Source organism: Macaca fascicularis, chromosome 3 (genome assembly GCF_037993035.2).
Source record: "Macaca fascicularis isolate 582-1 chromosome 3, T2T-MFA8v1.1".
Taxonomy (NCBI): Eukaryota; Metazoa; Chordata; class Mammalia; order Primates; family Cercopithecidae; genus Macaca; species Macaca fascicularis.
Genome location: NC_088377.1, coordinates 196,046,172 through 196,061,331, shown reverse-complemented (window position 1 = coordinate 196,061,331; position 15,160 = coordinate 196,046,172). Strand labels below are relative to the sequence as shown.

The 15,160-nt window shown below is 48.3% G+C and overlaps 1 protein-coding gene across 7 annotated transcripts in view; it reads right to left on the bottom strand.

The window, feature by feature from the left end:
- Nucleotides 1–15,160, bottom strand: part of DPP6 (dipeptidyl peptidase like 6) — a 1,022,456-nt gene that overhangs the window by 118,709 nt on the left and 888,587 nt on the right. For all 7 annotated transcript variants that reach the window (XM_005551244.4, XM_074036440.1, XM_045387368.2 and 4 more), the window contains exons 9-10: nucleotides 9,121–9,275; nucleotides 5,781–5,878 (exon numbers count right to left, since the gene is read on the bottom strand). In XM_005551244.4, the coding sequence (XP_005551301.3) occupies nucleotides 5,781–5,878; nucleotides 9,121–9,275 (253 nt within the window). The remainder of the gene's footprint in view (nucleotides 1–5,780; nucleotides 5,879–9,120; nucleotides 9,276–15,160) is intronic.

Sequence of the window (15,160 nt, the reverse complement as noted above, 5' to 3'; positions counted from 1 at the left end):
GGTGGTGGTGGTGATGGTGATGGAGCTGGTGGTGAAGGTTGTAGTGTTGGAAGTTGTAGAGGTTGTGGAGGTGGTGGTAGTGGTGGTGGTAGTGGTGGAGGTTGTATAGGTGGTGAAGGTGGTGGTGTTGGAAGTTGTAGAGGTTGTGGAGGTGGTGGTAGTGGTGGTGGTGGTGGTGGAGGTTGTATAGGTGGTGAAGGTTGGGGAAGAGGTGGTAGTGATGATGGTGGTGGTTTTTTGGGGGGGTGGTACTCAAGCCATCAGGTATGAGAACTCTACTGTTCTGTGATGTTTTCATGGCTTTGATGACCCTCAGCTTTCCCAAGGCTTGTGCACATACCATGTTTGGTATAAATTGGAAAGAGAGAAGGCTGAGTTTTGCATCTGGGTCAGCAGGGAGGTGTCATGGGCAGTGCATGTTGGGGAGACGCCTGGAGGCAGAGGAGGCTATGAGTGTGTAAGCTGCCCTGGAGCTGGGGGCATCTGGCATCACAGTGTGCAGTTAGCAGCCATGGGCTGGTCAAATACATGTGGGTGTGCTGGGTCTTCATATGGTGCTCAGAGGAAAACAGGAGGAAACAGACGTCTGTGTCTGGAGCTCTGTTTCTATCCTATAGCTTGTCTACATCTCTATCACAATGCCATTTATGTAAGCGTGCGCATACCCGAGCAGCAATACAGGCTTTACAAAAACACAGAGGAACAAGGGTCCTCTAAGCATTTGAAATAGGTGCCTATGAGGTGGCGAGGGCATGGGAGTAGGGACTAACGTTGAAAAAGAGCAAATCAATAAAATGAGAGAGGCCTGCATGGACCAACCATGCTCCTGTGCCAGGAGCTGCACAGCATCTAAATCCTTGGTGCTTGGGATCAAAACAAACAACTAAAAGAAAATGAAAGTGAGAGGCCTCTGAGCCTTTCATGGGCTGTGGGTGGTGGAGGAGTGAGCCTCCGCACCTGTGCACAGGTGCATCGGGGACATGGTTGGTCTTGTGTCTTGGGTTCTGGGAGCCCTTTACCACCTCTACCTGCCAGGGAATCAGGAGAAGAGCAGCTGTGCTGCAACCGAACAGGATCTTTGGAGGCAAATAACAGTACATATCAGCACAGGGCAACATGTCTTCAGAATGATAGTGCTGGCTATCTGCCGCATCTTAATTCAACACACAGCTCAACTGCTCGGGAAAGGCCGGAGGAAACCGGCAAAAAATAAGCACATTTGTTTTATCAGTGCAGCTGGGTTTCCGTGTGAAAGCATAGGAACCACAGCACAGCGATTTGCATTTATTTTTTTCCACCCACAGGATAGACTGTGTTTACTCTTTCCTGGTCAGGTTCAGCTTAACAAGGCCTGGGTCCCTGCGTTAGCTTGAGGAAGGCTAAGCTCTACTCTGGGCCCACCGCTCTTCTCTTTAACAGAGCCGTTTCCCAAGAGGGCCTCCAATTTCGCCTGGGATCCTTCTGAGGTCTGCAAAACCATCCTGAACACTTCCCACTCACCCCACAAGGGGCACGTCTGCTCCTAGGTGCGGCTCCTGCCACACTTCATTGCAGCCCCTGGCTACAAGCTGTCCAGGCCTCTCGGAATGTGAGCTCTCGTTGGGAGAGGCCACACGTCTTCATCACCCAAGGGCCTCACACAGCACGTGTCACATGGATGATGATAAGTGCTTGCCAATGCAAAGATTTGAAAGTGCAGACTTAACTCTCCCTGCATCTAAGAACCATTGGAGAAGTCAATCTAGTTAACAAGCAAACAAGAAAAAAAAATTGAAAATGGGTGGCATAAAGGTTAGATAGCACATACATGAAATGCTTTCTGCCTTCCTCTTGGTTTGTAAGCTAGCCTGCTGAAATAAGCTGTAGGCTTCCAGAAACCTCTGCATCTATCCCTTCCTAGGTGCTCAGGAGCATGGCTTAGGGTTCATTCCTTTTGTGTCCCTCCGCAGATGAGGTGTCTTAGTTTTAGTTAGTTCCTTTAGCATCCTGTGCTTGAGAGGGCAAGATGTCATCCATGGCTAAATAACGAATAAGTTTTGGTTCTTAAAAAGGTACCAGCACAACTGAAGACATCTCAAGCTTCAAGAATCCCATGCAAATGAGATTTTACTGGCTAATGCTGAAGCCAAGGCATCCATCCAGCCAAAGTTCCAGAGCCCTGTGGCAGAACTGGAGCCAGTGCCCACCCCACAGGAACTAACATCCCTGCCTCAACAACTTCCTGTTCTAGGTGGCAGGCGGGAAAATGAAAATGAAACCATTTAAAAAGTACCTAAAAATCCCATTGGGATGAATAGAAGGAAGAAAATGAAAGCAGGGGTGGGGCTGCCGTGTGAAATGTGGTTATCAGGGAAGTCACTGTGGAAGCCATGTATTTGATCAGGACCTAAGTGGGGAGGAGCTCCCTGGGCAGAGGGGAGCCTCTGGGCAGATCCTCATATGGGAGTGACCCAGCCGATGTGAGGGGAGATAGAAAGGGTGCACATGGCCTATCTATCTATCTATCTATCTATCTATCTATCTATCTATCATCTATCTATCTTTCTATTTATCTATCTATCTATCATGGGGGCTTCTGAGGCCACTGTAGGAAGTCTGGCCTTTACTTGGAGAGAAATAGAAGCCACTAGACGTCTGGGAGCAGCGGGTATGTGGCCTGATGTCATTTAAAGGGTTATTCTGGCTGCTGTGTGGGGTCAGCAGTGGGTGGGGCAGGAGGGGGCAGTGCTGGTGGGCCAGGCCAGGAGGAGTAGGGAGCGGCAAGGGGTTGCAGGCTGATGCCAGGCACCTGCCAAGAGGATCCCCAGCACAGAGGGACGTAAAGGAGGCCTGGGACCCTGGAAGGTGGAGTTGCCCTGGACCATGATGGGGAGACTGCAGGGAGCAGGTGTAGACTAGGAGAGCAGGAGCTTGGCTTTGACTGGGTTCGGCCTGAGGTGTTGTGTAGACAGTGTCAGCAAATGGATCTGAAGGTGGTAAAGAGACAGCTGGGATCACTGGGCCCTCCTCCAGGGCAATGCTGGGCTTGATTCCCAATTACAGGGGCAGTTTCAACCCTGCTGGGGTAGCCATCTCTCTCGGATGGCTGACTAACCCGGCAGACTCACCCTAGGATGTCCTTCAGTTGCCTCTATACAATTGGCTCTCGACGGTTCTATGGCCTCTTTTTAAGAGCTCACTGGCTCCCTTATTAATTAATGAGTTAAATAAAATCTTGGACACATGTTGATTGATTTTGTCGGAGAATCACAATTTGACCATGTAAAAATTATATGGTGACCACGCCCAGTAGCGATGCTGGTTGGGTGGTTGGCTTTTTGAACCTAGAGTCCTGACCCAGGCCAGGCTGAGGTACACAAGTGAGAGTTGTCCACATAGAAGGGGCACTTATAGCCACAAGACAGAACGATCAGAGGAGCCAGCCCTATGATCTGTGCCTTATCTCATCTAACTTTCATAACTGTCCACGAGAGTAAACATGTTTATTATTAAAATTATCTCCATTTTACAGATGAGGAAACTGAATCAGGGAGGCTGAGTAACTTGACAGAGCCCACAGAGCCAGAACTCGAACCCAGGCAGTTGGCTAGTGAACCTTCAGTTGTCCTCAATCTGGGGACACTGGGCAATGGCTGGAGACATTTGTGACGGTCACAACTGGAGGGGGAAAAGGCGAATATTACAGCGTCTCACAGGTAAGGCCAGGGATGCTGCCTAATGCTCTATGGTACACAGGACTGTCCCCTACATCACAGAATTGCTGAGCCCCAAATGTCACTAGCATGGACATGCAGAAACTCTGACCTCAGCCGTGACACTGCCACCCTCCAGACCAGATGGCCTCCTCTTCCACACATCTCCACAGCCCTTCGCACACCTGCAGGGATTTACTTGCTAGTAACAACTTCTTCAGGATCCAGGGTCCCCTCCACACTGTGAACTTCGTTTGCCACCAAATTCCCAGTGCTCAGGCAAATGGCCGGCAAATACTAAACATCTGCGCTACATTGAGTCTGGGATTTCTGATATATCTGTGCTGACTTTTTAAAACTCTCAAAGATGTGTGATAGAGAAGCAGTATGAGAAGGTGTGACATTTACATGCTACGAATTTGTATTACGTATAAAACACATTATTGCACTGAGCTTAGGAAATGAGACTAACCAGAAAACCTGAAGCCCAGCATCCAGGCTTCAAGTCCTGGCTACGCTAATTTTTCATTGTCCTTGAAGCTAATCAAGCCTGTGGAAACAGCAGCACCAAATTGACTAAACGAGATTTTCAATTAACTCAAACAGATGGCTGAAATTTTCCAGGTGACTTTCCATATTAATTCAGTGAGTTTGCTGGACCAGGCCCCAGGAGGCTTGGCAGGGATAGGGGCTGAAAGGAAAACAATAAAAAATATGGAACTTCAGGAGAAAAGCCAAAGCAATCCTCTGAACTTTAAAAAAAAACTCAGCAAAAATATCACCAGCCAAATCAATTCACCTCTCCGAACCAGCGCATGTCTTGGGCTGACGCCCCAGTGGTCGGTCATCCCTGGGACCAGCTGCTGGGGGCTAGGTTCATTAACCCTCTGGAGACTCAGGTTCTCCCATGTTGGGGAGAAGACTCATGCAGGGCTGAGAGGGACAGGCAGTGCCTCACCCTTCCTAGAGCACTGGGCTTCTGGGCTTCATCCGTCCGCCTGGGGATCTTACAACATTATAAGTTTCATTGAAGAAAGACGAGGGGAAGGAACCTCAGTAGAATTCTGCAGAGGTCTCGGGCTTCTGTGCAGGAGCTGGGGGTGTAGGGCAAAGGTGGCATTGGAGCCACTGCAGGACACAAGCACATCATTCAGAGAGGTCCAGAGTCACCAGGTGCCAGAGCATTCATCCCTGAGCTAGACCCGAGACCTCAATTCCTGCCCTTCCAGAAGCTGCCAGAAGCTACTAGTAACATGGAGTTTTGAATGGAATAATAAAGGCCCAGGCTAGAGGTACAGCAAAATATGGGTTGGGTCTTTGCTGAGCCTCAGAATGAGTTATTCTTGGTTTAAATAGTGCCATTCATGAAATTTCAGAATCTGTGTATGAGTGGGTCCTAGCACTGCTAAAATCCCCTCCTCTTTTTGAGTCTCCCATCAATATTCTTGACAGACAGAAGGCTGATGATGGCATAGCTGGACTCTGGAAGTATAAGCAGTCCACAGGCTGCTTGAATTTGGGGAAAATACTAAACTGATATTTAGACCACTTCACTTCAATTCTAAATCAGTTGTTTTTAGAAAAAAATTGACCACAATCAGATGCTAATAATAATAACTCAATGACATTGTTAATACCTTCCACAGGGTTGGGACCTTACCAACTTTATGAGAATAGGATTTGCCACTGGCAAGTTGCTCCACGCTCTAAAAAATGCTCTAGAAATAGAGCGCCATTTACGGAAGGTCAGATTCCATGGACTGTCTTGGGAAGACTGCATCATTTCCTCTGGTGTCCCCCTGAGGCATGCCTGGGGCCCAGTCATCCCCCTCCCAGAGGAGCCCAGCTCCCAGGAGGATAACCTGCACCTGACCTAAGATAAGAAATAATAGTACTTGGTGAATAGTATTCTTTTCCTAGAAAATGGAATCATAAAACAGTGAGGAAATCTTTAGGAAAGGTACCTTTTTCTTGGATGTTTAAATTTGTTGTAAGATAAATCTGATCCAGAAGAGACCATGTACATTGAACATTCACCTTCGTTTTCTTTTTTTTTTTTTTTCAGTAACATAATAGAAGGAAGCAAACCTCATCCGTGGATCATCAGGTGGCATCATCTCCAGATCATGGGTGGGTCCATTTAAGCCAATAACGTGTAGGGAAATGCTGGGGTTCTCACTTCCAGCCTGGGAATTAAAAAGGGGCAGAGATATGAACAAGCAGCCTCATGCAAGAGTGAACTTCGGCTCTGCAAAGCCTTTCCCAGGAGATTCCTCCATATTAAGAAGTAGAATTACTGTGAAGAACAGATGGTTCATGTGTGGGGTTTTCAAAAGGACAAAGGGTTAAGTGGGCTGATTCTTGCTCTTCTAGAATCCCACCCACTTCCCATTCCAACCAACTGCCTGGTTTGGCAATGTCAAGCAAGTACTGAACCCCTTGCTTAAAAGAGAAGACAAGAAGAGGAGTGGAGGAGAAAAGATGGATTGGATGCCAGGAAGGGGAAAGTTGGAGGTGAGCAAATGATGGACATTGAGGAGCTGTGGCCATGCTCAGTGTGGGGAGAGATTAATTCCTTCAAAAAGGAACTGGGGCACTATTCTGCTTCCCTGCTCCCCACTCTCTGGGGGACAAGTATGGGTCTGGGGAGAGATGTGGAGTTTCTTCTTCAGGGGGACTTCAGGGTCTTGTCTGATGCTCTCACTTCCATCCTGCAGAAGACGTTCAGGTTTACAGAGGCTATCAGGCCCACGACAGGGCATGTCAGGCAGGCTTGCCTATTCATGCCTCTGAGGAGTGGGTGGGACTGGGGCAAGGAGCATCTGAATTCTGTCAGCCAGAATATGTTGATTTTCTATTAAAATATGAAACCCCAAATCTTGAGTAATCTGGGATTTCATAATCCCAGCTTCAGAGCACCTGTCTGAGGGTTCACTGTAAAATCAAGGGCACCCTACTGGATTCCAGGTTATCACTCCTAGATTGGGGAAACTCCCACAAAAAGACAATCATGGGAACAATTCATCTCCAGGTCAGATGAAGGTCAGACAGTCACCAGCTCTTCCGGTGGGTGGGGTGGCTGTGAACAGCTGGTAAGAAACGTAGCAGGGTTAGAAGGAACTAGCATCAGTCCAGTACACTTTTCTCTATTTAACTATGCTTCCAACTAAAATCCTGGACCCTTCCACATGCTACAGACTAAGACCAATCAAGGTTAGCTGAAAAAGGAGTGAAGGAATTCTGTCAAAGGCAAATCCACACATGTTAACGTCCAGATGCTCTCAGAATCCGAAAAGGCAGAAAGGAAGGCTATGGCCATGAGAGCCTTGTGCTTCTTCCTTCTGGGGCTCCCTTGGATGTTGGCCATGCTGATCAAAGGCTGTTGAAAAGAGCCTGTATTACCAGGTGTATGGACTGAATATGTCCCTCAATTCATACAGTGCAGCCCTAACCCCCAGTGTGATGCTATTTGGAAGTAAGGTCTTTGGGAGGTGATTGAGGTTAGATAAGGTCATGAGGGTGGCACCCTTGTGATGAGATTCGTGTCCATAAAAGGAGAGGAAGAGACACCCAGAACCCTCTCTTGCCCTTTCATGTGAAGACATGGCAAGAAGGTGGCTGTCTGCAAGCCAGGAAGAGAGCCCTCACCAGGAACCAAATCAGCTGGAACCCTAATCTTGGACTTCCAGCCTCCACAACTATGAGAAAGAAATTCCTGCTGTTTAAGCTGCTTAGGTCTGTGTTATTTCGTTGTGGCAGCTGGAGCTAAGACACCAGGTGTTTCCTTTCTCTAGGCTGTCACTCTGGGAACCTTACTGGCCTCATGTATCTGCCTTATATGTTATCAATCCTCTTGCTGTAAACTGTAAGCCAGCAGGTCTGTGGGGGTGATTATGGCAGAGCAGGCACATACCATCAGCTTTCAGAGCTCTCTGGTGGGCTAGGATGCTGAGGTTTAAATGCCCCCTGGCAGAGGCAGCTCATGGCAGGAAGTGAGCCTCCAGTCACCAGGCAGGGTGCAGGCAGGAAACTGCTCACCTCCATCCAGCCCAGGGGTCTTGGAGAAGTCTAGTGAAGCCAGAGGCCAGCATGGCAGACCCTGCGTGTCCATGGGAGCTGTGTCCACACTCGGGCACTGGCCTCTCTCCAGCTGAATGGCTGTGGAGGTTTTAGCATCAGGCCCTCCACTCACACTGGGATGCTTTGATTTGGTAACAAAGCGAGATTTGGATGTCCCTGCTTCCCCCAATATTCCCTCCCAGCCACTGGAGACTTGCTGTTCTACCAGCTCATTGGGTCAGAACATGACTGTCTTGGTCCCTCTAGGCTGCTATAAAAAAATACCATAAACTGAGTGGCTCACAAACAATAGCAATGCATCCCTCACAGCTCCGGGGACTGGAAGTCCAAGATCAAGGTGCTAGCTGGTTCAGTATCTGGTGAGAGCCCAATTTCTGGTTCACAGAGGATGCTTTCTTGCTGTATCGTCACATGGTGGAAATAGGGAGGGTCTCTCTGGGGTCTCTTTTATAAGGTGATATGGTTTGGCTGTGTCCCCACCCAAATCTCATCTTGAATTCCCATGTGTTGTGGGAGGGACCCGGTGGGAGGTAACTGAATCATGGGAGCAGGTCTTTCCCATGCTGTTCTCCTGATAGTGAGTAAGTCTCACAAGATCTGATGGTTTTAAAAAGGTGAGTTTCCCTGCACAAGCTCTCTCCTCTTGTCTGCTGCCATGTAAGACATGCCTTTCACCTTCCGACATGACCGTGAGATCTCCCCAGCCACGTGGAACTGTGAGTCCAATAAACCTTTCTTTCCTAAATTGCCTAGTCTTGGGTATGTCTTAATCAGCAGCACAAAAACAGACAAATCCGTAAGGGCACAAATCCCAATCATGAAGGCTCTGCCCTCCATGTCTTGTCACCTCCCAGTGATCTCCCTCCTAATACCATCACCTTGGGGGTTAGGATTTTAATGTATGAATTTGGCAAGAACACAAACATTTAGCCTGTAGCAGTGACCACGTGCAAAACAGCCTTGCCCAGACCCAGGGGACCAGGGGCAGATGGAAGTCTTTCTGACCTCCCAGAGGCCAAGAGCAAAGTAGAAATAAGATGCGTGAGAGGTCAGGTGCACTTTCATCACTGGGGAGTGGTGAGGGGAGGTACCCTATGTATTTTGGTTCAGTGAAGTTCAGTCAGGTGATGAACAGTAGTTCGATTGTCTAAAAGAAGTAAACCTGCCAATGACTCAGCTCAACAGAGGTGGGAATGTAATGCAGTGTAATGAGACATGATTAATCTTTCTTTTGTTAACTGCTTTGCTCATATACACGTCTGATGATCACGTCTGCACACTGAGTGAGCAGGGCTGGGGTGCTCATGAATAATTTAAAGAATTTGCTGTGCAGTGTCCCTTTGCCTACCTTGGGATAGTGGTAGGGCTTCACGGTGGGGTAGACGGAGCCGGTGTAAGTTGGGAGCTCCATGAGAGGGACACGGGAATCATTGATGGTGGCGTAGGCGAGTCTCGTGCCGTCCGGAGACCACCAATGTGCGATGTGTGTCTTCAAAATCTCCTCTAAGGGAAAACAGAGTAGAGAAATGTGAATAGTAACAAGTGAATGGAAATCGGAGCTGCACACGCAGGAACATGAGGTGGCCAGGAAAGAAATGAGTCCCTACAGAGTCCCTTATCTGCTACAATCTTTGAGGAATCTTCACTGTGTCCTGCACATGCTTATATTTCTTGGGGGCTCAAGAAATGTCTGATGCTGATGACTAAGTCCAGCACAGGAAAACCGCATTAACCAAAGCTCAACCAAACAGATGCTAATCATCTGGAAATGTTTTTTTTTTCTTTGTACACATTTGAACACTATGAGCCCAACATGTACTTTTGAGTTGAACTATGATTGGACTATTGTTGATTATTACTTTAGTATGATTAGAAAAACAGCACTGGAGAAAGTAAATTCACATGGAAGCATATCCCATGCAGATGGAACCAAATGAGAAAGTGAGCTCTGGCAGAGGCTGAGTCACCCAAAAGCAGGCCAGGGATTAACGCACACACAGAGCTCCCTCCTCAGATAATGAGTCCAAAGGCCCAGCATGCTTCTTGCAGTACACAAAGGGTGCAAGCTCACTATGTGTGGCTTCTTACAAGAAGGGTACAAGCTCACTATGCATGGTGGAAAACCAAAATGGATCCATCTTCAGAAGGACTGAAATGAAAGACTGATTCTCTTGGGCTTCAACCAGAAACACCCATTATTCTTTCCTAGCCCATCAGTGTCCTGGTTAGAGTTTTAATGACAGACGAGTTTTGTAAGGTGTGATCTCTATTCTAGAGGGGAAAATTCTACAGCATTTTTTTCAACACATTGGGAGGATACACTTCCCAAGTGTAACCAGTCAGAGAACCCATTTCATTGTGAACAGCTCTTGGGTCAAGGGGTTCTGTCTTGTACAGGGTCTATATATCGTGAAACTAATTCCCTCTAGATTTGTTTCTAAAATAATGATTAAAATAATTTATGAGTCCCATTCGACTGGTTATTATTAGGTGTGTACCACAAATCTGCTCTATGTACCTGTAGTGTAGAAAGGTGATTAAGGAGCTTGAAAACACTTTGCAGAAACAAAATGAGGGCATCGAATACAACAGAACAACGTAAATTGGAAGGAAACCAAGGGCTGACTGCCCACAGGAGGGCACAGTCCCAGATAAGGAAGAAGCAGCCCACATCAGCAGCCTCCCAGGTCCCGTGGGGAGGCAGCAGGAGGAGACCAGCTGGTCAGGAGGAGGGTTCATGAAGGGAGGCTTAGCACTGGGTCGGTGTCATCCACGGTGGCGTTTCGCAGCCAAGCCCAGAGGCCTGAAGCAGGCACGCTGCCCATGCTCCTCCTGGGGTGGGAGCAGGAGCCAGGCTCTGAGGGCAGTGGGGCTGGGGGTGAGATGTGCCCGCCTGCCCCCCCCACCTAGATTTCTGTGGCACCTAGTGTGACACTGAGGGGGATGCTGCACCTCATTGAACCATGCTCCATGTCACACGAGTCTTCCTCATCTTGCCTTGGTCAGACTCCCCAGCAGAGAGCCCCCCACCAAAGGTAGTGCTGAGTCTGCCGCAGACTCCAGAACAACTTGGTGGAGTCTCCCGAAATACAAAGCCTGTGGTGGGTCTGACCTCCTGTCCCCTGGTGCATCCCGGAGTATGGAGAGCAGGGCTCTGTGAAAAATGAATTCAGGAGTCCTGGTGCCCTGGACTTGAGCCCTAGTCCTGCTGTGTGTTCTTGAGTCCTGATCTTCAAACTAGGGGCTCGACAGCTGCCTCTAGCGCCCCCTTCCCCTCTGCATCTGTCTCACAGCCTCAGAAGCTTTGGCAGTGCTGAGAAGCTCAGAAGCCTGAGGAGGTCAGTGAGGAGAAGACGAAGGAAGGAAGCCAGACCTCCAGGGTCTGTAATTTTCCAGTTGCTGTGGCAGCCAGGAGGTGGATGTTCAGGTGCGAGTTTGGGATGAGGTGACTCAGAAGTGACTTTATGCAGAGTCACCGGATCCGCCCGGTCTGCTCGCTTGGAATGGTGAGTAATTGACTCTAGCAGATGGTCTGCTGGAAAAAACAGGTACCATTTGCCACGCACTTTGTGGGTGATTGTGCTCAATCACGCCTGCACTGCAGGGCCACAAGAAAGGGGCCAATGGGGCTGGAGTACAGTCCCTGGGAGTGAGCAGAATTCACAGTGCAGAGGGAGAAGGTGCAGAGCCCACAGAAATCAGCAGAGGAGCCCTGCAGTGGTTTCCATGGGACATTAATTCACAGCCAACTCAGGAAAATCCAAAACAGAAAAACGGCTGCTGCAACAAGGGCTTTAAAAATGAAGCAGCTTTGGACAGAAACAAACAAACAACAATAACAACAAAACCCCTGAAGAGACAACTCATTTCTTTCTTTCCTCTGAACCCAAAGCAATCTTTTCTGAGGCCAGAGGATGATAAATCATTGGCCACGTGCAACATCAGGCCACTTTCATTCCTACCCCGTAGGTTCCACAAGAGGCCACCAGGCAAGACGGGCAAGGGTCACCCCTCATTTCCAACCAAGGTGGTTTGTATCTCATTTCTAGACTTGCTCTCTGAACTAAAGGAAATGCTACTGCTTGGTTCTGACCAGCACAGGCCAAAGTGGGTCATGCTTGTTGGGACAAGAAACTGAAAAAAATGTGGGTGAAGGCTGGCCATGAGGCTGGGCTGAGAATATTCTATTTCCATTGATCTCATCAACAAATGCCAGAGTGTTTCCATGAAGCTCAATTCACTCTTCAGAGAAATAGAACAAAACTATCACTACAGATTATCAAATGTAATGGTTAGAAGGAAACTTAGAGACACACCTTTAATCCCAGCCCTTTGGGAGGCCGAGGTGGGCGGATCACTTGAGGTCAGGCATTTGACACCATCCCGGTCAACATGGTGAAACCCTGTCTCTACTAAAAATACAAAAATTAGCTGGGCATGGTGGCAAACACCTGCAATCCCAGCTACTTGGGAGGCTGAGGCAGGAGAATCATCACTTGAACCTGGGAGGCAGAGGTTGCAGTGAGCCAAGATCTTGCCACTGCACTCCAGCCTGGGTGACAGCGTGAGACTCGGTCTCAAAAAAATAATAAAATAAAATAAAATAAAATAAAATAAAAGAACGGAGCTTAGTGACCATCGGGTCATCGGGTTCAGGATGACAGGTATCTGGTGTGTGTGATGGCAGAGGGTAGTTCCTCTCAACGTCATCCCACATTGAGACAGTGGCACGTGTGAAGAACCTCTGCCATGCCAAAATGCTGGCCGTACAAAACTAGGGCAGCTTTAGTTTATTTTCCCTAAGTGTCCTTGAACACATCGCTCCTTGCCATTTTTATTTTCCTGTACGTTAGTTGCTCATTAACGTGATAATGAAGTATAAGAGACTAAGGGGTAAAAAAGAGCTGGGCAGAAGAAACCTTGACATTTTAGCATTAATTCCAAATGTCCCTATTCTGCAAACATTTTTCTGCAGAATTCCAGCTTAATGAGGCAGTTGGCTTAAATGCCATGCACCAAATATAGTTTAGAAGCAGAGTTTTGCAGAAGAAGAAAACCTATTTCATCAACGAAATTAATTGCATGGACTCCTGACTTGGAGCAAAATGAATCACTTGGCTTTCTGAGCAAGTAAAATTAACTCGGAAAAACTGGAGAATACATCTTTTCTTCACCTTCCCTGTCCTGCTGGGGGCTATTTTCGCATCAGAAAAGAAAGATACACCCGGGGACAGTCGGTGGTCAATGGCTGCCTCCCTCGAAGATGCCAAAAGTTGTATCCAGAGCTTCAGCCCCAGGTAGGATCCGGGCTGTGTGTTTTTTTTTTTTTTTTCATTTCTTGTCACTATACCTTGAAGAGGCCAGTGCCATTATTTGGAGTGTTACTCATTCCTGCCAAACAGCATCAAGGTCATAGCCAGTAGGACAAAATCGCTTCGCGCTCAAGGCGAGAAAGGCCAATGAAGAGGAATCTTCGCGTGGTGCATCCCGGAGTATGGAGAGCAGCGCTCAGTGAAAAATGAATTCAGGAGTCCTGGTGCCCTGGACTTGAGCCCTAGTCCTGTTGTGTGTTCTTGAGTCCTGATCTTCAAAGCTAGGGGCTTGACAGCCGCCTCTAGCGTCCCCTTCCCCTCTGCGTCTGTCTCACAGCCTCAGAAGCTTTGGCAGTGCAGAAGCTCAGAAGCCTGAGGAGGTCAGTGAGGAGAAGACAAAGGAAGGAAGCCAGACCTCCAGGGTCTGTGATTTTCCCGTCGCTGTGGCAGCCAGGAGGTGGGCGTTCAGGTGCGAGTTTGGGATGAGGTGACATTTTCCACGTTGTTTGAGAGAACCGGATGAAAAGCCGGCCACCATTATGATTTCATATTTGCCTAGTGAGATTTACGGTGGTTTGCAGGGGAGTCCACTGAACTGTTGTGCATATGTGTGCGCTGCTGATACAGACACTGGGCCCCACTTCAGGCAGGAGAATTGGTATTTGTTGGGGACAGTGAGGAGGATATAGGCTCCTTTTCTGCAAAACCTCTTCAGGTGACTCTGGTGCACATTCTGGTTAACAATGACTGGCTAGAAAAGAGGAAATCCTAGCATTTGCAACCTAATGGATAAACCTGGAGGACTTGTGCTCAGTGAAATAAGCCAGGCAGAAAGACGAATGCTGAATGATCTCACTCACACGTGTGCTGTGGTTTGGAGTGGTTTGTTTGTCCCCACTAAAGCTCATGTTGAAGTCTAATTCCCAATGTGGAGGTGTTGGGAGGTGGGGACTAGTAGGAGGTGTCTGGGTTATGGGGGTGGATCCCTCATGAACGGTTTGGTGCTGCTTTCTTAGCAGTGAGTTCTCCCTCTGCAGAGAATGTGATGCACCTCCAAGCTTATATTAAGTCCCCCTTTAGAACTGAGGAATTGGAGGTTCAGGGAAATTAACCTTATTGAACAAAGACTGAGTACTCAATACACACAATTCCCTAGGGTATAGTAAGGTAGAGACAAAGCTTGTACGTTTGTAATACACTAAACAGAAGGAGAGCTGCAACTTGCAACACGGGGAAAGTGGCAAGGTAGAAACCGGAAAGAACTGTGGGGTCTGGGAAGTCAGAGAAGCCTCTTTCTTGTTGGAGGAAATCAGAGAAGGCTCTTGTGGAAGGTGGAATGGCTGAACCTGCTCATTTTCCCCAACACCCACGCTCCCTTCTCTTTTTAGTAAAAGAACCAATGGCTTGTAGTTGGGCACACAGCCTCCCAGGATAAAGACCTTTCCCAGCCTCCCCAGATGTGAGGTTGCTGGGGTGAGAAAAGGTGATGAGTGACACCTGGCTCCCGCCTTTAAGGGGAAAATGTGTGACCACCGCCTCTCTTTCCCACTTCTTGCTGGCTGGAGTGCAGAGCTCACTGGCCACACAGGTGACAGTAACACTATCATGGACCTAAAAGGTCTAGCATAAGGTGAATTCTTGAGGTCATTGGTATAACATCAGATGAAGCTCCTCTAGCAAATCCACTGAGTGAGAGTGGTCTAGTCAACTCCATTCACAGGAGGAAGACAGAGCTGCCCATCAGGTGCCATTTTAGCCTCTACAAAGGACTCAAGCCCAGGAAACGACAGCTCTCCCCTCTGTATTCTGGCAATGCTTTAACAGGGAAAAGACTCCGCTTCCAAATGACAGCCAAGGCCTAAGACGCAGTGCCCAGGGCGCGGCAGTGAAGAGCTCCCGCAGAGCTCAGGTGTGGTGCAGATGGAGGTGGGGCATCCAAATCCATTGGTCTGCTGCAAGGTGAGTGCACAGCAGAAAGGGCACGAGGGTGTGGGTAGAGAGGGCACCAAGAGGAGTTCTAGAAAGTACAAAAAGGGAGGCCGGAAGTGAGGTAGACTTAAAAGCCCCTTGGCAGTT